Source organism: Artemia franciscana, chromosome 11 (genome assembly GCF_032884065.1).
Source record: "Artemia franciscana chromosome 11, ASM3288406v1, whole genome shotgun sequence".
Classification (NCBI taxonomy): Eukaryota; Metazoa; Arthropoda; class Branchiopoda; order Anostraca; family Artemiidae; genus Artemia; species Artemia franciscana.
The window spans coordinates 45,728,511-45,752,790 of NC_088873.1; the positions used below are offsets into that span (position 1 = coordinate 45,728,511).

The 24,280-nt window shown below is 34.7% G+C and overlaps 2 protein-coding genes across 5 annotated transcripts in view; one reads left to right on the forward strand and one right to left on the reverse strand.

The window, feature by feature from the left end:
* The window catches only part of LOC136033285 (hillarin-like), a 137,325-nt gene extending 119,953 nt beyond the window's left edge, over nt 1-17,372 (forward strand). For all 4 annotated transcript variants that reach the window (XM_065714043.1, XM_065714047.1, XM_065714046.1 and 1 more), the window contains 4 exons: nt 4,690-4,898; nt 9,544-9,674; nt 10,607-10,780; nt 12,692-17,372. In XM_065714043.1, coding sequence (XP_065570115.1) covers nt 4,690-4,898; nt 9,544-9,674; nt 10,607-10,780; nt 12,692-13,072 — 895 coding nt within the window. In that variant the 3' untranslated portion in view covers nt 13,073-17,372. The remainder of the gene's footprint in view (nt 1-4,689; nt 4,899-9,543; nt 9,675-10,606; nt 10,781-12,691) is intronic.
* A 3,415-nt stretch (nt 17,373-20,787) lies between these two features.
* Nucleotides 20,788-24,280, reverse strand: part of LOC136033286 (peroxidasin homolog) — a 51,826-nt gene continuing 48,333 nt past the window's right edge. Inside the window, exon 14 of the mRNA XM_065714048.1 lies at nt 20,788-21,267. Coding sequence (XP_065570120.1) covers nt 20,924-21,267 — 344 coding nt within the window. The 3' untranslated portion in view covers nt 20,788-20,923. The remainder of the gene's footprint in view (nt 21,268-24,280) is intronic.

The window sequence follows — 24,280 nt, forward strand, 5'->3', positions numbered from 1 at the left end:
TTCAAGAAAGTCTGATTTCTAATAACGATTTCTGCTAAGCTTCAAGATTTTGGTTTTTTAATTTAAGGTTTTGGAATTGTTGTAATCCCTTGTTAAAATATATGCAAATATTTTTGCAAATACCATTTTGTTGCTCTTTAAGCAATTTTATATAAACTTTGGCACTCGGCACTCGGCAGGCTTTTATAGATGGATTCTCATTGTCGCTTGTCTTCTAACCGCAGTTACTTGACTATTCAAGAAAGTCTGATTTCTAATAACGATTTCTGCTAAGCTTCAAGATTTTGGTTTTTTAATTTAAGGTTTTGGAATTGTTGTAATCCCTTGTTAAAATATATGCAAATATTTTTGCAAATACCATTTTGTTGCTCTTTAAGCAATTTTATGTAAACTTTGGCACTCGGCACTCAGCAGGCTTTTATAGATGGATTCTCATTGTCGCTTGTCTTCTAACCGCAGTTACTTGACTATTCAAGAAAGTCTGATTTCTAATAACGATTTCTGCTAAGCTTCAAGATTTTGGTTTTTTAATTTAAGGTTTTGGAATTGTTGTAATCCCTTGTTAAAATATATACAAATATTTTTGCAAATACCATTTTGTTGCTCTTTAAGCAATCTATATATATAAAAATAAGTTGTCTGTGGATGGATGGATGGATGGATGTGTCAGGTGACGTCACCTGAAAAAACTGGATCAGGTGACGTCAAAACTGAAAAAACTAAAAAAAGGCAAAAACTACAAAAAAAACTAAAAACTAATAAAAAAAATAAAAAAGCTAAAAAACTAAAAAAACTATAAAGGTAAAAACCAATAAAAAACTAAAAAAAAAACTGAAAAAACTAAAAAAAGGCAAAAACTACAAAAAAAACTAAAAACTAATAAAAAAAGTAAAAAAGCTAAAAAACTAAAAAAACTAAAAAAAGGTAAAAAACTAAAAAAAATAAAAAATAAAAAAAACTAAAAAAAAGGAAAAAACTGAAAAATAAGCTAAAATAAAGGTAAAAACCAATAAAAAACTAAAAAAAAAAGGAAAAAACTAATAAATGACGACACTCAAAGAGAAAAAAAAGGCAAAAACTACAAAAAAAACTAAAAACTAATAAAAAAAATAAAAAAGCTAAAAAACTAAAAAAACTAAAAAAAGGCAAAAACTACAAAAAAAACTAAAAACTAATAAAAAAGCTAAAAAACTAAAAAAACTAAAAAAAAGGCAAAAACTACAAAAAAACTAAAAACTAATAAAAAAAATAAAAAAGCTAAAAAACTAAAAAAAAACTAAAAAAACTAAAAAAAGGTAAAAAACTAAAAAAACTAAAAACTAAAAAAAACTAAAAAAGGTAAAAACTAAAAGAACTAAAAAAGAAAAAAATAAATGACGACACTCAAAGAGAAAGCGACCAGGACAAAAGGAATGTTCGATTAGCAATCAACAAAGCACCGGGACACAGGGAGTATAAATGACGACCCGGGGGAAACAGGGGGATATAAATGACGACCGGGAAAAAAAAACTAAAAAGAAAAAAAAACTAAAAACTAATAAAAAACTAAAAAATCTAAAAATCTAAATAAGCTAAAAAAGAAAAAAAAAGGAAAAAAATAAAGGAGAAAAACAAAACTAAAAAACGAATGTATATACAGACCGGGACACCGGGATACAAATGACGACCGGGACCCGGGACACAGGGAATATAAATGACGACCGGGACACAGGGACACAACTCCGGTACACCGGGATACAAATGACGACCGGGACACAGGGAATATAAATGACGACCGGGACACAGGGACACAACTACAACGGGGACACCGGGGGAAACAGGGGGATATAAATGACGACCGGGACAAAAAAACTAAAAAGAAAAAAAAACTAAAAACTAATAAAAAAACTAAAAAATCTAAAAATCTAAATAAGCTAAAAAAGAAAAAAAAAGGAAAAAAATAAAGGAGAAAAACAAAACTAAAAAACGAATGTATATACAGACCGGGACACCGGGATACAAATGACGACCGGGACCCGGGACACAGGGAATATAAATGACGACCGGGACACAGGGACACAACTACAACGGGGACACCGGGGGAAACAGGGGGATGTAAATGACGACCGGGACACCGGGACAGGGAATGGTCGATTAGCAATCACCATCAACAAAGCTCAAGGGCAATCATTAGAATCATGAGGTATAGATCTGAATACAGATTGTTTTCCCATGGACCATTATATGTTGCATGTTCAAGAGTCGGTAAACCTGACAATCTATTTATATGCAAAGACAATGGGACAGCAAAGAATGTTGTATATTCGCAAGTTTTACGTAGTTAAAACCATATATATATATCTATCTATATTCACAGGTGGGACATAGGGACACAACTACAATGGCGCGTAACTATTATGGCGCGTAACGACTTACGCGCGCGGGGGGGCTTGGGGGGGGGCGCGAAGCGCCCCCACCAACTAGGTGTTGGGGTGGCGCGAAGCGCCACCCCAACAGCTAGTTTTATATAAACTTTGGCACTCGGCACTCGGCAGGCTTTTATAGATGGATTCTCATTGTCGCTTGTCTTCTAACCGCAGTTACTTGACTATTCAAGAAAGTCTGATTTCTAATAACGATTTCTGCTAAGCTTCAAGATTTTGGTTTTTTAATTTAAGGTTTTGGAATTGTTGTAATCCCTTGTAAAAATATATGCAAATATTTTTGCAAATACCATTTTGTTGCTCTTTAAGCAATTTTATATAAACTTTGGCACTCGGCACGTGGCAGGCTTTTATAGATAGATTCTCATTGTCGCTTGTCTTCTAGCCGTAGTTTTTTGATAATTCAAGAAAGTCTGATTTCTAACAACGATTTCTACTAAGCTTCAAGCTTTTGGTTTTTTAATTTAAGGTTTTGGAATTTTTATAATCCCAAGTTAAAATACATACAAATATTTTTGCAATAACCAGTTGTTTATTTTTTTGTCAATTTAATATATTTTCATATTAAATTCTATTCAAAAAATTTAATTATTACAGTAAGTCCGATTTCTAACAACGATTTCTAATAAGCTTCAAAGTTTTGGTTTTCTTTTTTAAAGTTTAGGAATTTTTGTAATCCCTTGTCAAATATACACATATTATACAATATACAAATATACAAATATTTTTGCAATTCCCAGTTTTTTGCTCTTTAAGCAATTTAATGTACCTTTCCATACATAAAAATCTTCAATTTTTCCACATAAGTGTGACAAGTGTGACAACGTCATTGCAATACTGATGTATATAAAAATGACGTCACTCACATCCTGGATTGTCAGTATTTTAACTTTGAAGGTGCAGAAAAACGTTGGTTAGTCTAAGTTGCTAGCAACACTTTGATTTGATAGTAGAAAAGAGCCTAAAAAGCGGGTGACCTGGAATGAATTTCGTTTCAGTTTCCTTGCCTGTGCAATCATTAATTTATAGTTTATAACTTAATATTAATAATTGATTTGTAATTTAATTTGTATTTTATCCCTTTTTAATGATTTCTTTCTTTTAAACTTAAAATATACGCAAGCTCATGAAAATTTAGGGGGGAGGGCTGGCAATTCTATTATTTTTTTGATCTTTTTTTTCTATGAAATATCAATGCCAAAAAGTAGTTTCAAAATCTAGGAGGGGCAAAAAATACGTTAAAAAAGGGATATTAATTCTCCTGGCTTTAACTTTTTACTGCTCTTTTTGAGCCCCTTTAAACTTTTAATGGATTGGTTCTTTTAAACATAGATTCTTTATTTTCGAGGGTTGTCTCTTGTCATCAAACATGAATTTTGGTAGAAAAGATGATATATTCTTAAGAAAGGTTTGACTTTGTTTGAAGTATTCATAATTATCTATTGTATCCTAATTTATTCTAATTTATCTCATAGCAAGAAATAGCATCTAATTACTTGTGCAGCATTTGTGTGCAGTTTTGATGTTTATTGATGTAAATTTCTTGCTTGAAAACTAAACTGCTGCATAATAAAAGCAATATATAAAAAATAACATTGCAACAACTCCTGCAATAATAAAATTGTTGATTATGCTTCTGTGTTTGGAATAAATATTCAATATGCTTGACAATAGATGTATTTTTCTTATATTGCTTCAATTTACATGTGTAGCATTTCAGTTTTCGATGATTATTTTCTTGAGAACAAACTGCTGCTTAAGTTTGTTTGGGGATTTTAAGGATCCTTTAAAGCCTTTTTTATAGATGGACTATTTCTAGGTATGAATATGACGATTATTACTTTTTGCAGCAATTGGAGCAATAATAAAATAGTTGATTATGCTTTTGTGTTTGGAAAGTATATTCAATAGGCTTGACAATCTAATCGTTTCAAATTACAAGTGTAGTATTTCAGTTTTCAATATTTATTATTTTCTTGATTATTTTTTATTTACAGTTGATTGTTTTTTAATGTTAACTTTTCCATGCATTAAACAGATAGTTGTAAATAATAACAGGATAAAATGAGAAAAACTGAAGTTCAGAGTCACTTTGGGAGTTCATTAATTTTCTAAAAATACAGCGCAACAGTGACAACTTTTTTGGTTGTCAAAATTGAGAAATTTTTTCCTTGGATTATTTTCTTGAAGACCAACTGCTATATACGTTTGTTTGGGAATTTATAAGGATGCTTTAAAGCCTTTTTTATAGATGAACTATTTCTAGGTATGAATATGACGATCATTACTTTTTGACGGACCCAAAAGAATTTATATATGAGTTCTACCCTCTTCAGTCTGAATGGCAGCTGCTGAAACAATCCATCACTCTTCAAGAATTTGAACAGCTTCCGTTCGTTCGTTCGCTATTTTTTCGCTACGGCCTTTACTTTCCGGAAGAACACACCAAAGCTGTTATGGTCACAGACTCTACAGGTAAATTTGGCATTATTTTGTAATTTTAAGTTGGGAAATATATAATTTTGAAGTCTAAATCGGAGCGTAGTTAATATCTCAGATACCTCTGGGGGGGGGAGGGGGACTACTGACGTTGTATAACGATTTGTCTGGATGAGTGCTATGCTCTTATAGCCTATATTGGTAAACAACAACTGTAGCTTAATCGAGTTTTTTATTTCATTCAAGGTCGTTTCTCATCTTTTTATGCTATTTTCTAGCATGGTTCAACTGTTTAGGTTAATTGTGTGCATTTTCTCCTTTGTTTTCCGTTGATATAGGGTTCCGGATTCGAAATATTCTAACTTCTATTATTAGGAATATTTTTTGCCAAGTTTTTTCGCTCTTTTGGTCCCACCTCATGGGATGAGTTGAATGAGGAATAAGTACCAATGCATACTAAGGGGGAAAAATAGGATATAAGGCTAAAAGAACAAGGTTCAGAGGGCATAGGTAATGACTGATAATGGGAGAGAGTATCTCCCAGAGGCCATATTTTGGAAAGGTTAGGCCTCGATAAGGCAATCACACCTAGCCAAACAGTTATGGGTTGATGGAGCCAACTATCATCTCTGATCTCCCTAAAGGACTCCTCCCTCATGTCAATCGTGGCCAAAGGCTTCGGAAAGGTACTAGGACAGACTTAAAACTCCTTTTTAGGCTTTCTAAATCCAGGCAGTCCCATAGGTGAATCATGAGAGTAGAAAAGGAGGCAAGGGAACGAAGAGAGGAGTCTCATAGAAAAGACAGGGAACCAAAAGAGACAGCAGACGGTGAGTAGAGAAGGCAAATGACTGAACCAATTGTAAGAACAAATTCCGAGGTACATTAACAATCATCTAGCCGTCCTAGCCAAGTGGTAAGCCCTTCGGACTTACTATCTTAAGGTCAGGGGTTCGAGTCCTGGTGTCGCTGGTTATTTGTTTTGGTGTGGGGGTCAATAGTGTGACCCTGTAAGCCCAGTCAGAGTCAACCCAGCTCTAAATGGGTACTGGAGAAGTCTGGGGGAAAGACACGGGAAGCGTCGGATGATTTGCCCTCAACCACGCATTGTACTCCTGGCCGAAGGCGTCGAATCAGGAGATCAGTACCTGCGCACCGCAGACCGTTGGTCAGCATACGAAAGCTTTTTTTTTAGGTTATTAACAGTCGTCAGTAATAGATTCGATGCTTACGGTAATTTTTCGGTCGATGAAGAAAAACAAATATGTACTCTTGCATATTTCCAGTTATTAAAATACTGCGGAATTAAACGGTTGACCACAACAACGCTGGGTAACTAAAATTCAACCTTGCCTAAGTCAGAAGACAAAAATTCGTCTTTGTGGCCTTGCCGACGCATCACTAAAGGAGGCTTCAAGAAACTAAAAGAAGTTATTTTTGAGCGATTTGATTTACCTCTGGAACCCTTCCTTCAAAAATTTCAGAAATGAAACAAAAAGAAATTCATAGTCTTGGAAAGAGTTCCAATACAGATTAACAGATCAAGAGTGGAAATGGTTAGAAATAGGTGAATATAACATATCGGAAGATGCCAAAGAATTAAAAGAGAAAATTTAAAAAAGAGCGAATAGTTTTCAAAAAATACAACTGGTAGTTTGAGAATATATCAAACAGTTCGTGGTAAGGAGCGACCCGGCTCAATAGTAACCAAAACTGACACCAATTTTGATACCAATACCTACATCAAAAGAATCGCATTTTAATGCTGATTTTAAATATATAAGTTTCATCAAGTTTAATCTTACCCATCAAAAGTTACGAGCCTGAGAAAATTTGCGTTATTTTAGAAAATAGGGGAAACGCCCCCTAGAAGTCTTTGAATCTTAACGAAAATCACACCATCAGATTCAGCGTATCAGAGAACCCTACTGTAGAAGTTTCAAGCTCCTATCTACAAAAATGTGGAATTTTGTATTTTTTGCCAGAAGGCAGATCACGGATGCGTGTTTATTTGTTTTTTTGTTTTGTTTTTTTTTTCCCAGGGGTGATCGTATCGACCCAGTTGTCCTAGAATGTTGCAAGAGGGTTCATTCTAACGGAAATGAAAAGTTCTAGTGCCCTTTTTAAGTGACCAAAAAAATTGGAGGGCACCTAGGCCCCCTCCCACGCTAATTATTTTACCAAAGTCAACGGATCAAAATTCTGAGATAGCCATTTTATTCAGCGTAGTCGAAAAACCTTATAACTATGTCTTTGGGGACGACTTACTTCCCCACAGTCCCCATGGGAGGGGCAACAAGTTACAAACTTTGACCAATGATTACATATAGTAATGGTTATTGGGAAGTGTACAGGCGTTTTCAGGAGGATTTTTTTGGTTGGGGGAGGGGTTGAGAAGAGGAGAATATGCTGGGGGAACTTTCCATCGATAATTTGTCATGGGGGAAGAAAATCATCATGAAGGGAGCGTAGGATTTACTAGCATTATTTAAAAACACAATGAAAAAATAAATATGAAAAAGTTCTTTCAGCTGGAAGTAAGGAACAGCATTAAAACTTAAAACAAACAGAAACTATTACCCATTTGAGGGGCTCACCTCCTCCTAATACCTCGCTCTTTACGTTAAAGTATTTTTAGTAATTTCAACTATTTATTCTACGGCCTTTGTGATTCTGGGGTCATTCTTAATGAATTGGGACAAAATTTAAGCTTTAGTGTAAAGAGCGAGGATCTGACAAGGGGGCGAACCCCCTCATATATGTAATAAAAATATGATAATACAAAAGTTCTTTACGTAAGCTAATTTATAAGTTACGTAAATCTTTTACTAATAAAAATATTCATAAAAAATTATAAGTTTTAGTTGCCTTTTTAATTGACCAAAAAATCGGAGGGCAACTAGGCTTCCTCCCCCGCTCTTTTTTTCTCAAAATCATTCGATCAAAATTATGAGAAAGCCATTTAGCCAAAAAAAAAAAAAAATTAAAATTTCGTTTTAATTAATCCTCTGCGGAGAGCCAAAATCAAAACATGCACTGATTCAAAAACGTTCAGAAATTAAATAAAAAAAACAAGTTTTTTTTAACTGAAAGTAAGGAGCGACATTAAAACTTAAAACGAACAGAAATTACTTCGTATATGAAAGAGGCTGCTTCCTCATCAACGCCCCGCTCTTTACGCTAAAGTTTTTTACTGTTTTAAAAAGAAGAATTGAGAGACAGAGTCAAACTTTAGCGTAAAGAGCGGGGCGTTGATGAGGAAGTAGCCTCTTTCATATACGAAGTAATTTCTGTTCGTTTTAAGTTTTAATGTCGCTCCTTACTTTCAGTTAAAAAAACTTGTTTTTTTTATTTAATTTTAAAAAAAGATCAAGCAGAGACTAGGCTATTGCATGCTGAAAAACAAAGCACCGACAAATAAATGATTTTTTTCCGATATTACAGTACAGAGTTACCAGGCTATAGAGAGAAAAAGACTATAATATATATTAAGTTCTGGAGCAGCCCATATCTTACTATAGTTACTCATAGTGTCCTCGGACCCGACCAGTCAAAATGGTTGAACTAATAACCATAAACTGTATGTCTAGTGCAAAACTGCTTAGTGCTGCTACCAAAGCTGCTTTTTATCTCCAACAATCCGATTAAGTCACCTATATCTCTTATTTTTTGTGATTAACCACAAAAATTTAATTAACTGTCTTCCCATATTGTTATAATATGCAGGTAATCAAAAAACTAGGTACGATATTCTTCGTGAGAAACATTCAGAGGCTGACAAATGTAGATACATGTGGAGCGTAATGAAATGATTATGGGCGTAGATGTTTGCTTATTTCGATTTAGTTTTTGGATTTAATTTGTTTTCTGGAATCCTTTTTACTCTTTAGTTTGAATCCTTCAGTGTTTTATTCCTTTCTTGTTAAATAGCTTCAACAAGAGGGTCTTTTCCCATTGCATCACAATTTCGTTTTATCAAGCTAATTCATAGATGGGCTAGTGAAACTTGTTTAACAAGACCTGGTCCACGTACTAGTCTTAAAAAAAGCCATCAAAATCAAACAGTTCGTGGTAACGAACTAGTAAGGAGCGACCTGGATGAGAAATCAGCCCCTTTCATATACGAAGTAATTTCTATTCGTTTTAAGTTTTAATGTCGCTCCTTACTTTCCGTTAAAAAAACTTGTTTTTTTATTTAATCCAAAAAAGAAATGCTATGTATCACTTTAATTCAATAATCTCAAAAATTGATTTTTTTCGAACGAAGGAAACGAAACGAAAAAAAAGGAAACGAAAAAGACAGTAGAACCAATTTCCACAAAAATTACAAAATATATAGTTTATTATATAATATATAATATAAAATCGATCTTTCGCTTTCAGCATGTAATAGCCTAGTCTCTGCTTGATTTTTTTTTTTTTTTAATACATTCTCAAACTAACAGTTGTATTTTATGAAAACTATTCGTTCTTTTTCAATAACTATAATTTGAAATTATATAATATATAATACAAATTATATAATCCTTATATAAAAATATAAGAAAACGAAAAAAAGTAGAACCATTTTCAACAAAAATTTTATCATTTCTCAAAGGCACCAAATGTAAGAAAAAGGATTTATTATTTATAATAAATATTGTATATTCTTTCCTTTTTTATAGGATTACTTTTTTTCCAGGTGCGGCAACCATTCGCCTTGGAATGCCAACTACTATGCAAAACTCCCTAATATTCCATTACAATTTGAAATTCTACGAGGGTGATCAGGACAGTTTTGAAGCGGTTAGCTTAAAACGCTTTGTCATGCAGGTAAGCAACATCACGATTAAGATCCTGCATTGAATGTTCTGTTTCTTGAATTTGACATCAAGGGCATATCCATTATTTTTGTTTGAGGAAGGGGGTATCTCTCCGGGTGGTGGAGGGTGTGTGTGCAAAAACGTTAAAAAAGTGTCAAAAATTTATTTATATGCATTTTTGTTACGTTTTTACTAGTTGGAGAAAATTCAAGGGGGGACCCTCTTCCCTGGATACGACCTTGTTTGACAGCATTCTAAAGTATTTGAAGGAAATCCATTTAGGAGTCTATGAAAGTCCAAGATTGGGCTCAAAGACGAGGCATCTGGTTTGAACTCTTTCAAGAATGTGAAAAATATAGCAGACGTTACGCACTCCCTGGCTACTTAATAGGTATAAAATACCAACAAATAATTTTTTGTGGTCCATACTATTAAATTCTTGTTAGGTTTAGATGGCCAATATGCCTTTTCTCTGCTTGTTGCCACGCTTATAGGCTTTCTTGAGCGTTTAGGAACTAAAGTCGTAGTTTATAATTACACCGACTGTTATAAAAATCACACAACTTTTTCAAAGCTTTGGAGCGAAAATTGTCACTTTGCTTCTTTCTGTCACCAAAACAAGATTTACTATTCTTATTTTGTAGTTTAAATTGTTTCTGAGAAAAAAAATTCCCTGTCGATGTGTCTATTCTTTTTCCTAATTTTTATTATTTCGATTGTTAAATGCTTTTCATTCTTAAATTTAGAGGAAGAGTACCATTAAGAAAGGTATAAAAGATCCCCCCCCTCCTGTAAGAAGGATTGACAAATTGTTACCTATTTTTTGCAATTTTTATCTCCCCCCCCCCAAGACTCAGACCCGAATACATCTTTTTTAATTTTTTTTAGAATAGCGCAATGATAAGAAGAATAATAAAAACTATAATTTTCATTTTTTTTCAGTCAGTAGTTGGCAATACTGTCGCCTTTCGAGTTCACGCCCCTTGCTCTGGTGCTCTGCTATTGGACATTTTTGCGAATGCAGTCACACCTCGAGAATACCTAACGGGTGAACCGATGAAGTTTAAAAGTGTTTGCAAGTTCAAGATAGTCTGCGAAGATCTGCAGACTGTTATGGTAAACTGTTTCATTAAACTTATATTTCTGGTATAAATTACTATATATTAACTCGAACCAAGCGTCGAAACTTATGTTTGCTGAGGCTACTAAACCTGGGCCGACGTTGCCTCTTAATTGGCACTTGTCTAGATCAATACCAGATCTTGCAATCGCTACCCAAATACAGTTATTGGTGTGGCTATTGGTTCTGTTGAAGGAGAGGATGGCGTGGTCTCGTCATGAAGTGTTAGAGGCAAGAATCGTTAATCCTGAGTACTTAAAAGCCATTAAATGTCCTTGAATAGTTATAAAATAAGTTCAAGAAATTGGTTAAGTATAAAGGGTAAAAACTGATTACGGGATTTACCAGCCTAAAACAAGTTAAACAATTTTAACTCTTATGTGTCGAAAGGAACTAAAAAGAACAAAAACAAATCTCCTTTTTCTACCCATAACTTTTTTTTAATTTTAGACTAAAATGAAAGTGAGGAGCGGTGAGTTTTTAATTAAAAACTCGCTAGCACTTCCTGATAACCACGATTATGATCTTCATGTTTAAATTAAAGAATATGATGTCGTAAGGGTCCTTGAGCAGTTAGTAAAAACGTCGTGACCACCCTGTGCTTCCTCTTTTAGTTTTCAAGATTCTCATTTTGGATAGAAGGAAACATTTTTCGTTTCATTTTGTATTTAGTGATGGTTGTTGCCCACGGGGTATGTGGGAGAAGGTGATTGTGTTGCGAAAGCAACACTTTGGTTTCGTCGTGTGTTTTTTTTTATGCTCCTAGCACCCCGATTTCAGCTTTTTGCTAGAAAGTGGTTAGGGTCTAACCTCTGCGGTTTTCACGGAAAGTGTTGACCTTAGACTGGATTGATGAATATGACTTTGCATTTTGGAAAGCTTCGTAGAATTCTTGCCTGGGCTAAAATATATTGTTTCTACCCATTTCAGCTGAGTTTATCATTCGGTTTTTTGCGCTTGGGAATGCGGTAGAGAAATTGTATCAAATGTACCTCTTAAATTTTAAAAGTTCTCTCATTGCTAAAGAAATTAGAGTTTATCCTTTGCTCGTTTCTAGGTGATGACGTTAGAAACTTGGCCTACGGCAAAAAAGTCAACTTTTGAACTAAGACAGATAGATTTTTTTTCGACGGCAGTCGATAGCTCTTGAGGAGCTGATCAAAATATTTTTCATCCATTTTTTGTAGAAAAATTTCTTCATGAGAAATACCAGTTTGAAAGTTTAAAGGGGTTGACAACTTTAGTAGTAAGGTACACACTGAAACCAAAAGTAGGCCGATACCAATTGTGAGACATATAGGGGAGATTTAACTAACAGTCGGCTGTTAGCTCATAGTCAACTTCGGCAATGAGGGGTTCGCAACTTTTGCTAGTTGGTGTACATATTATTTTTTTTTTCTGGTGTATTTGATTGTAAGACCAATTTGGTTCCAGTGGTAATACATTTTGGGGACTTTTAAGTAACAATCGGTTGTTAGGCTACAATCATATTCAGCGATGAAGGGTTTGCAACTTTTGCGAGTCGGTGTATCTAGTATTTATTTTAAGATCCTTACAGATTAACAACTTCAGCATTTAATCGAAGCAAGGAAAAAAAAACAAAATATTTTGTTCTTTTTGTTTGTTTTTGTTTGTTCTTTTTGTCTTACATTCTCTTTTGAAAACGGTTGCTTGAATTGCTCCGTTTAGGCTTCGGAGAAAAATCTATGAGTTGATGCGTTAAAGGAAAGCCATAGCTGATTTAGGACTGATTTAGAGTTATTCCCAAAATAATGCAATTTCAAGCAATCTTAATGGGTTAAGTCTCAGTGGGTAGGACGCATTATAAGGACACAACCATGGACTCACTTATTTAATATAAACCGACTGTTATCGAAGCTATGTAGCTAATAGTTTTACACTTACAGGTACCACTTCCGGATTGCGCAAGTGGTGAATGGGGCCCAGTAAAAGCCACTCGACTTTTTGGTCTTCAGCCCGTAACACATCCGGATGCTTTGATATTCTCTGGCCGGGATCTTGAAATAGAGTTCCGAATGTCTCGGCCTCTAACAGATTTTATGGCGACACTGCACAAAAATGGAATGGAGGAAAAGAGACTATCCAAATATGTTTCGCATTCCGTAAACGATGATATTGTGACTTTTAATTTGACATTTCCTGAAGAAGGGCAATACGGAATGGATATTTATACAAGGGAAGTTGGACTTCCAGAATCTGGCCCAAATGAAAAACATTTATTAACTCACTGCTGCAAGTACCTTGTGAATTCTTCCAAAAGGAATTGATCTAAAAAGTAGTGAATAGAGATTTCAAGTTGTTTTTTTTTATTTGCTTATGGTTGTAATTTTAACCTTTGTCACCAAATTATTTTATTCTGCTGTTCAAGGTGTTTTATGATATTGTATCGTACCCGTGTTAATCCGTTAGAGACTTAGTCTGCATTCAAAATGTCAATTACCATTAATTATTATTAAACAATTATTATTACCTGAATCCTAAAAGGACTGATAACTACAAACTCAACGCCTTATATGCTCATAATAAGCAACTTGGGCTAATGTTTTAGCTCTTTCTGCATTTACATTACCTATAATGTAATGTATCTATAATATAATTTTTGTATTATACACTGTTTTGGAACGTAAATAATAAGCAATATCTTATTATCAATAATAATCATTTCGATGTAGAACGTACCCTTTTTATTGAAAAAATATTAACCTCGTCCAGATTGACACAATTCACCCTGCCAGGAGCAGGGCCCGCTTTGACTTGATATCCAATCATAGCCTTCGAAGTGATCGAAGGCTGTCCAATTATAGCTGACTGTCCAAAAACGATCCACCTACAAAAGATGCTGCTGACAGGGGGAATGATGTCAAGACGAGGCTTTATGCTACAAAAATTTTGTCATTTTAAGGGCGTGTTCCAGAACTAATTATTGCTAGTAATCATTGTTAATAAGTTATTACCTTCAGCCTAAAATAAAAAGTTCATATAATAAAAATGAAATAACAAACAATAAGATGGTGAAAAATTCAGTATTTAAAATAATTATGATATAGATGTCATACACTTTGGGGGCATGGGAAGGAGACTTTGCCCCTTCGGCTTGTTTTGCCCCCTCTCCCCTAAATTTTTAAAAATGCTTGTTTTTAGCTATTTTTGTTTAAAAAATTGATTCAGTAATTTTGGTTCCCCACTAAAGATTGAAAAATACTCCCCCCCTAAAATTTTGTAAAATGAAGCCATTGTTATGATATATAAAAGGTCTGTCATTGTAGTTCGTTTGTACTTATAATATTACAACTTGCCTATAATTTTTTGTCTTATCCGGTGTCTTAGAAGGAAAATAATAACGAATAATCGTTGTTTTCTGGACCGCACCCTAAGATGCATTTAAACTTTTCACAGTATAAAATCTATTATAAATTGCTTAAATCGTCCATTCTAGTGTTAGGAAGAGACTATTAAAAATATAATACAACCAAATCAATATTCACACAGAAACTTTTGATTATATTGAGCCCCCAATTTAGAAAACGATATGACATGATGATATATATTAACACTAGAAGCCTTTATATTCTATTGTTAATATTAAAATGTACAATAATATAAAATTTAAAAGCAAAACACACCCTTAAATCCAAACTAATAGCTTAATTAAATGAAAAGAATCCTATGTGTCATACATGTACCCACCAACTTTCCCAACTTCTTAATCCCCCAAAAACTTATATCACCTAATATAAGATCCACCCATTCCTCTCTTCTATATCCCCCCCCCCAGTCTACTTTATTCCTTATAAAACATTGTAATATTCAATGACAGCCTTTATACTAATATTTCTGATATAAATTCGGTGTCGGATGATCTTTGGCATACCCAATCTTATGAATGAAAGAAATCTTGGATCTCAAGCCCCACATTTGTGTACCCAACGGGCTACATAAATATGACCAAACAAATAAGCGAATGATTGGAAAATAGTGGGGTCTTAGTAATCATTTACACAGGGTAATGTTTCTTAGTGCTTTGGAATGACAATAAATAATTAACTATCATTTAAGATATTCACCGCTAGACGATCTTAGGAATGTCAGCTGATTACTTCCTAATTTTTATTTATTTATTTTTTTCATTGTGAGTAAATGCAACTGCTACTACTCACTGCAGCACCTCACTGCCAATAATATCCGGGTAAAGAGTAGCATGCTAGTCCCGGGTAAACAATAGCACGCTAGCCCCGGGTAAAAAATAGCACGCTAGTCCCGGGTAAACAATAGCACGCTAGTCCCGGGTAAACAATAGCACGCTAGTCCTGGGTAAACAATAGCACGCTAGTCCCGGGTAAACAATAGCACGCTAGTCCCGGGTAAACAATAGCACGCTAGTCCCGGGTAAACAGCAGCAACTCACTGCAGCACCAAACCGTTTGAGGCCAACACAGCTACCGACCCTCCTTCTCTGTTGGAATCTATTCAAAGCTTCACTCCCTCTCTTGTAGTCCCGATTGCCTTAAAAACATTTCTTATGTCCTGTACCACTCCCATGCGGGGACGGCTTGCTTTTCATTTGACCTCAGGTGGATCAGACCAAAAGGATCAACCCTTGGCAATTTGTCATCCTTCACCGTACAAAATTGTCTAGCCATCATTTTGTTATAGCCTTAGAAAGTGGGACTGAATTATACCTTAATTTTTGTGTAAAAAAAATTATTTTTTATTTTTCCCTTGGACCTTGAATTAGTTTTTGATAACACGAACTGAATATTAAAAATAGACAACGTATTTTTTTAAACACATCCTGTGGCTCTGAACCGCTTGCAAGGCTACCAAGTTTTGTTTGGGATCTTTTCAGTCTGATGATTCTTCAGTAAGTTTTTTTTTCGCTGAAGAATTTTGTCCAACCACTTGATCTCTTTTTAATTTAAGATTGGAGAAACTGTTTAAGTTACTCTAAGTATGTAACTTGGTAGATTAGCTTATAAAAAAAAAAAAATTTAATCAGACCATTCTTTTTTATTTGCAATGTCAATCCCAGTCTATTCGTAAGCATCGCTTCATGATCACAAAGGTCCTTGTATCGGCTGTGTGGCAGCCGCGATCGGGCCCAGGGACCCGTATCACCAAGCAGAGGTATGTATCCACTGAGCCTGCACTTGACGAATATCCTTTTAATTATGATTCCTGATTTTTAACATGAAAGTTAAAAGTCCTTCGAGTGCTTTCATCAATTTTGAAAAGAGGGTAAGAAAGTAAACTTATTGGCTTCGGGGTGGCTCAATTTTACACTAATGATCGGATCCTGTACTTGGACCCATAGCTCATTATAGCACATATAGCTTATGTACCCGGTAAGTACGATACCCCGTTAAGAACCTTTGTCATCAGTAATGAAAAAAATTATATAGCCTTAAAACCAAGATTTTTTCTAGCCGTGGCCCTTTCTGAACATTTACTATCTTTTAAAATTAAAGAAAAACAACAGTTTTTCGTCTTATCTAAATGACGTAATTTCCTCATATGATAAACATTTCAACCAAAAACTTATTTTGCTGATTTTCGGCCAATCAGTTTATTTTTGTTGTCAATGGCTTTAAAATAATGTGAGATGCAGTTTTCCCTTTAATATTACAACGTAAATAATATAGCTGTTTGCGATATTATAACTCCATGCTTAATGGGTACCATTTCCATCCTTAATACTAATCACCTAAACAAATGATTTATTGAACACTATTGAGTGAAGAGAGGGTTAACGATGACGTGTATGCTGTACCCATCGGTGAGCCCCAAAAGTAAGTTTTTTAATGTAATGTCTAACGAGGCTGAATTTATAACTACTGATCGGATCTTGTTGATCCGTACTTGAAAAAATAGCTTGTTATTTTTTTAGTTGGTTCAGTAATTTTGAATTTGAAAATTTGATAATTTTGTAATGCTTTGTGCATAACTAATTTCAGTTTTGAACTAGGCTATATTTATAACTACTGATCCGATCTTGTTGTTCAACAGATTGCTTTTTATTTTTTTTCTGGTTGGTTTGGTAATTATGAATTTGAAAATTTGGTAATCGTGAAATGCCCTAAGTATAAACAATTTCAGTTTTTAACTAGGATCAATTCCTAGCTACTGATCAGATCTTATTGATCTATACTTGAACATATGGCTTGTTGTTTTTTCTAACTGGTTTTGTAATTTTGAATTATGAATTTGAAAATTTGGTAATTTTGAAATGCCCTAAGTATAACTAATTTCAATTTCTAATTAGGCTCAATTTATAACTACTGATCATATCTTATTGATCAATGCTTGAACAAGTGGTTTGTTGTTTTTTCTAGTTGATTTGGTAATTTAGGATTATGAATTTGAGTATTTGGTAATTTAAGATGCCTTAAGTATATTTGTATTTGATTATGAGAAACCATTGTACCAAAGTGTGATATTTTTATGATTTAAAAATTAGGCTTTAATTTTTAATGCTTTGTATAGTTGTTTTTTCTAGGAGATTGCCTGGGAGAGGACGTGTTATTCTGAAACTTTAATAGCTTCTTACGATACAATACAAAATGCAAAATATTATGTTTTCTGTTTTGTTAGGCACATTAGAAGGGGGGATATGTCAACACAAAGAGTCGGTTATTTTTCAAATATTAATTTTAGAGTTTAGAGGCATCACTGATGTCTTTCTTCGCAAAATGACACTCTTATTCAAATGAAAGTAAAGAGCGACACTAAAACATAAAAACAGCAATTATTCCAAAATTATGCCATATATCAGAGAGTCTTCACGCAAAAGTCTTATTGTACTATACTAAAAACATCTATGAGGACAACAAATGTCGATAGTGGGTAATTGCAAGTATTTTACTTGCGGATTACCTTTTCAAAACTTCTAATTGACAGTTTTATTGATTACAGAAAATGCCTTTCGATTCTTGAGGTATTACAAAATCTACTTTTTATCACATTCCAACTGCCCCTGTATGGGCCACAAAAACGAACTTCAGCCTAAAGAGTTGGGGGCTAAAAGGAAAGCGACCCCCGCTTAACCTAGTATCGTTCTTTGCTTTCACTTGGAAAAAAACATTATTAATTTGTGTTTGTTTTAATACCATACCCTGGGGTGTCCTTAAATATAAGGAGGTCCGACAACATCTCAATCCTGATTGTTTAAGGTGAGACGGTACCTTAAAAATCATTTTACGAGCATCACTGCCGGGTGACCGCCAGTAAGACAAAGGGCCCATCAGCGAATTCTCCCTGGAAACTGGTCATTATTGAGAACAGTCATAATTTGGGGTTTGAATTTGGAATTTCACCGAAAAATCAGTGAAATTTTACGTCCCTTTTGTCAGAGAGTTTGTCAACCAAAGCGAGTGGCACCACAAGGAACTCCCAAAGCCGTCAGATGGCTCAAATTATAATTCATTTGAGAAAATTTTTAGCGCCTTTTTAGCGGATAAGCTGGAATATTGTCAGGGACTACCCTTCCCAGAACTTTACTGATGTAAGTTTTATTAAAACTAAATATTTCTATCCCCAGCACAAAGCGTGAGATCGTTTTTCCCTGATTTCCGGGAAAGCAGGTGTTGGCATTTAGTCTTTAGTCATTTATCTGGATCTCTTCTCCAACCTTTGCAAATTATGTTAATACCGTCCAATCAATTGTAAGTAATTTGACCACACAAACTTTAAAAGTTTATAATGGACGAGATACGGTGATCTTTTAAGGTATTGTATCACCTTAAACCAAAAGTTTAATTTTTTTGAACGATGCTCTGAGAAAAAGAGCTAATTTAGTGTGTTTGCTTTGCAAATTGAAGAGAAATTGTCCAAATTAAACTATCATCTCCCCAATAAGAGGAGAGCGCTTGCATCCTCAGCACTCAGGCTGCATACTTTGTCCTAAAATCATATAAGTGAAACCTATAGTTCTGAGAGTTTTTGCTAAATAATATTTTGACTTTTTAGTCATATATTTTGACTTTTTAGATATTATTTTGATTTTTAGTTTATTGTTTAAATTGTGACAATGTCCACTAGAATGTGGCGTTTTTCTATGGTGTAGTCTATCATCTTTTATCTTTAAACAACCAAGAGAGATAAAACTCTACAAAAAGAAAACTTCAAACGAGACGACGCAGTATCGACGATATGACGATAGCAGTCGTTACTACTATCTGTTTGATCGAAGAGTCTCTTAAATGCGAGGGAACCTATTGCTTCCTCATTCTATCCCTGTTTTCAATTGCAAGTTTGATACTCATACGGATAAAGAATGATTATCGATGTTACCAAAATATCATATTTTTGATGCCAAATATACATTATAAGATCATCATTTCCAACATTTTCAAGGCATGTCTTTAAAAAAAAATTTTTACAGAGCTGTTACCATGGAATTCTGCCAACAGGGGGACCAATGCCCCCCAGAAAATGAGATGGCATTCAAAAATGTATATAAATAAGGAAAACTAAAAAAAAAAATCCCGGCAACGTTTGCCCCTTCTCCCTAGAGAAATTTTCTAGTGACGCTCATGGTCCTCCCCCCCATCCCCTCCACATTCTCCGAGGGCAAGCATATGAATGTAATTTGTTGTGTTAGACAGAAAGAAACTATATAACAAAAGAAGAGCTATCACCCCTCAGCATTCACACAACAGAGTAAGCCTAAATAATTTACAGGAATCAAGAGAACTTTCATGCATTTCTGATTTTGGTCTATTATATTACACACCATATTCTTTGATTTAACTTTTTAATATGACACTCATTAAAATTAATCAACCAATTAATTCAATTAATCAATTAATAATTAAATCCATTCTAAGACTACAAAAAAGACAGTTCATTTTTATCACTCAATATAAAAAAAGACAATTAAAACTAAACAAAGGTTTTAATGTTTTATATCAAACAGTTTGTGGTAACGAACTGTAGTAAAGAGCGACTCGGCTCAATAGTGACCGGAACTCTGGAAAACGGAAGTTTGATACCAACATTTACATCAAAAGAATCGTATTTAAAGCTGATTTTAAATATATAAGTTTCATCAAGTTTAGTCTTACCCATCAAATATTACGAGCCTGAAAAAAAATTTGCCTTATTTTAGAAAATAGGGGAAAACACCCCCTAAAAGTCATTGAATTGTCCCCTCCTCGACACCTTGCTCTTTACGCTAAAGTATTTTTTATTGTTTTAGAGAGTAGAGTTGTAACAAAGAGTCAAACTTTAGCGTAAAGAGCGAGGTGTTGAGGAGGGGACAGCCCTTTTAATATACGGATTATTTTCTGTTTGTTTCAGTTTTAATGTCGCTCCTTACATGCAGTTACAAAAACTTGTTTTTTTTTTATTTAATCATTTTTATTAATTGAGAAAAAACGTTGATTGGCTCTTTACTCAAATAGTGTACCAATTAAAAAAAGTACAGCTGCGGTTGCAGAAGTGGGCTAGAGTTTCAGTACAGCCTAAAAATTTATAAGATGTGCAGTGGTGGTTCTGGTCTTTCTTGCACCCGGGGCAAAATCTTGATTGGCGTCACCCCCTGTCCCCACAAAAAGTTTTCAGGCCAAATTATAAAAAAATCATTTATCAACGAAATTGTTTTCAATTTACTAATTGATTAGTAATTCATGATTTAATTTACTTTTTAATTTATTATTTAAATTATTTAATTATGATTAATTTAACTATTAACGATATTATTCAATTATTTTTCAGTTTTTAACTAATTAAGCTGCTCTTCAATTATCAACTGCGCCTTCTACTTTATTTTAATAAAAATACAATTTCAAAAAATTTTAAAATAATTATAGGCGTTAGGTTATTTATTTGTAATTTTGCGCCCCTAAAATTTCTGCACCCAGGGCAAGTGCCCCTCTATACCTCCCCTGAAACTGTCTCTGAAGGGTTGATAGATGGTCAATGTCAGCGAAAATCCTCGAAAATGGAAATGAGTTTTCATCAAATACATATACATTATCTTACAAAATAGAACTGAAATGGTGTTTATTTAAACTGAGCATATGCAAAAACTTCAATATTACCTCACAACAACTTTCCTGGCCGACTAATTATTAATTAAGTTATTCGATCCAATCTTTTTATGTGCGCTCCTTTAATCAGTTCTAGAACGATACTCCATCAGTTAAGGCAGCAATGCTACTAGACTGATTCGAACCGGTTTTAACCAAATCGGTTGTCACTGAGGTAGTGTCTAGCTGCTCGGTTAGAAGTGGATTTTTGTCATCAACAGCCTCACCATCAGGTATCAAAAGAGGAAATAACGAGTCTTCTTCTTCATCGTCCCAAAGATTCAAGTTTAAGCGGGGAAGAGCTGGAGAAGAGCAGGAAGTAAGCGGGTTAGTGGTAGTTGATGGTTGGAACACTTTGGGTTGTATATAATCCATAGCATCGGCATTTTCACATATAATACCAGCGAGGCTTGTCTTCCGGATTTCACTGAGCTGACCTTCAACATAAAAGTACTTTTGGTTAAATATAAAGTTGCAAGTAGAGAAAAACACACTGTCTTACATGGTGAATCAAGTCTTATATCTTAACCATTGGACATTTTACTTCCAAACTGTAACATTTTTTCGGCTTTGAATATATTTTGTCATAATTTCATTAGTTTTGCCTGAAAAATTCAGGAGCAATATTCTCATGCAGTATGAGCACAAGCCTAAGGACTCTAATTTTGAAAAATAAAAGACTGCAATATCCCTGTTTTAACTCATTGGCTGACGCAGAGCAATTTAGTCAAACATGAATTGCTTCAATATTACTTAAATTACTTACATTACTGCAAAATATTGTGCTTAAACCGCCCTGAGACTGTTTCAATTAAGTCCATTAAATAGACTACTACTACTACTGCATCATGGGCATAGAGAAGGAGGCAGCTCCCCTCTCACAAAAATTGCAAATTTACACTAGTTATTAGTGAGAACTTTTCGTTCTCATTTTTTCGTTGGATTTTTTCTGTTTGGTATTACCTGGTAGATGGTAGAAAAAGCTAGAAATAAACAGAAATTTCCAAATATCGCTGTTGATCTGATATCAACATTTACGTATCGATATTCAATATTGGTTTTTGGCCCGATATATAGATAGGAGACTGGCCCACAATCGGCAGGTCTTGAAGTTTTTAATTCTTCAGAAAGTGATTCAAGCGATAAGAAGTTATGGAGAATGCAAAAGCAAAGGTAACTCATTCAATACCATCCTTGAAAAAGAAAATTAGAAATACTCCACCACTTTTCCACCTGAATGCCTCTCTATCCAAGTGGTCAAGAGTGCCGAACCTGGGCCACCCCAGTACTGGTTCAGCCGTCTCTGGCTTACATTTGGCCACTTGACAAAAGAAACAGAAAAGTGGCCAGGGGAACATAAAAACTTTTTTTCTGCTATAAAATTAAGAGAGAATATAATCAGTATAAAAAACTACAAAATGAATTTCAGTAAGGTTAAAAAACAAGAAAAAACTAATCAGTGTTAATTTCAAATTCCATATTGATTGATCAACACCAAAAATAAACCGTTCCACTAGTCTTGGTGTTTCTCCTGTCAGTGGTTGCAATTTCATTCCAACTTCTGGCTTTAAGGCACTATTCGTCTCGTCAGTTAGCGCAAAGTCTCTTGCTCCAGTCTTCTTCAGAAAGTGGACCTAAAGTTCTTCAGCTTCTAATTTTTTGATAATAATAATATAGTGAACAAGATTCCCTTTCTTACTCTTCTGCTCAACCAGAATATAATCATCAGGCTTCACTTTCTCAGTGTCAAATTGGAATTTGATGGTAGGGGGCTTGTCTTCAACGTCCATACTGGAGTTTGAAGGGTTTTAGTATACAGGATCTACTTCAAAATCGTCACTCCAACTGCAACTCTTGTTATGAGAAACATACCTTTTGTGCTTTTTAGATTTTTAACATCTATGATTTTCCAGGACTAGGACTTTCTTGGCAGATACGGCTTTTATACCAGCAGTAATGCGTTCTTTCACAAGGGTGTCAGTGAGCGCTTCTGATTTTATCATATCTTTTCCGGTTGAGTTTTCGTGTTGAGCCTTTTGGAAAAGGGTTAACACGGACGATCTCTTTTAACGAATCATCTGCTGACCTTCGCTTCTCATTTAGAGGCAGAACCTATGCTGCGTCTGTTTCCAAACCTATGTTAAAGGAGGAGTCTAAATGTCACGCAGGACTTGCACTGAGCATACAAACTTCCCTTGTAAGTGCTTCACTAGATGTGGTAGGCATTCTGTCTAAGACATATGACCAGAGGAACTCATAATCCTTGAAGGAATCTCTGTTGGTAGGGTAGACCCCTCTGATTCCACTGATTATATTCTCAGGAGTGAAAGCCTTTGGATATGCTTTCCCCTGCTGCTCAGCAATGTTATACGCTGATATTGTTTTATATTTATGGGCAGTGATAAAACTTGCGGCTTCCTGGTTTTAGTAGGCCTTAAAACACCCCGTGACTATCCTTTTTAGAGGCTGTAGTTTGTGAGTAGTATGGGGAGGGACAGTTAAGGGTAAAACATCATTATTTTTGGCTAGATCAAGCAATTCAATGGAGTATCAGCTGATATGGTCGTCTATTTTCAGAAGTAAAGGTGACTGTTTGGAGGGTTTGACTTGATTAATAAAATGCTGCAAGTAAAGCAAAGAACTAGAGGCAGTCATCCAGCCAGAAGTATTTCCTGAGTCGATCATGATGGTTCCTGGTAAAGTTCTCTTGAGTAAAATTTCCGGACACTGTTTTTCTGGGGAAATAAGTAGAGGAGGGACTGTGATCCCATTAAATTAATACCAGCACTAATCGTGGTCAACAGACTTTTTTCTGCTAACGTGACCTTCCCACTTAATTCTGGCCTTGCTGCGCAATGTTCTTACTAGGCTTGTGGATGTTTTTAGACCCGATTCATCAATATTTGAAATGTCTTATGGTCTGAACATGCGTTTATCTAGACTCGCTCCAAGCTGTTAAAGAAAGTTCACACACTCTGACGACTGAAAACAGTTGCGCGTCATGAGCTTGTACCGTCTGGCGTTCTTGCTGATAGAGCTTTCAGGCAATCTATAAAACCACGGTACCAGCCTTTTACCTGCAATACATCCACTGTCTCCACTTCCTTTGTATTTCCCGTCGTTCGGTACTTTTATTCTCTTAATAATGGCACAAGTGTCTGCAAATTTACGTGCTTCTAGGAGAGTACAGTCGAAATGCATATCAACATCGTTTTCAAGTATGATTTTAGTCCTTTTTCTTGTTCCTCAATACTTATCATGTGTTGTAACAGGGAATACGTACATATTCAGTTTCTCAACATTTTTCCATGTAGTCTGGCAGCATTCCTTTAAAGAAACTCACGCACTTCCAGAGAATCCGACTTACTTTTTGTCAACTATGACAGATAAACTGCTGTTTTATTTTCTTCTCGGTCCCACTCTTTTTTCGTTCTTTTCTCTTCTGTTTGA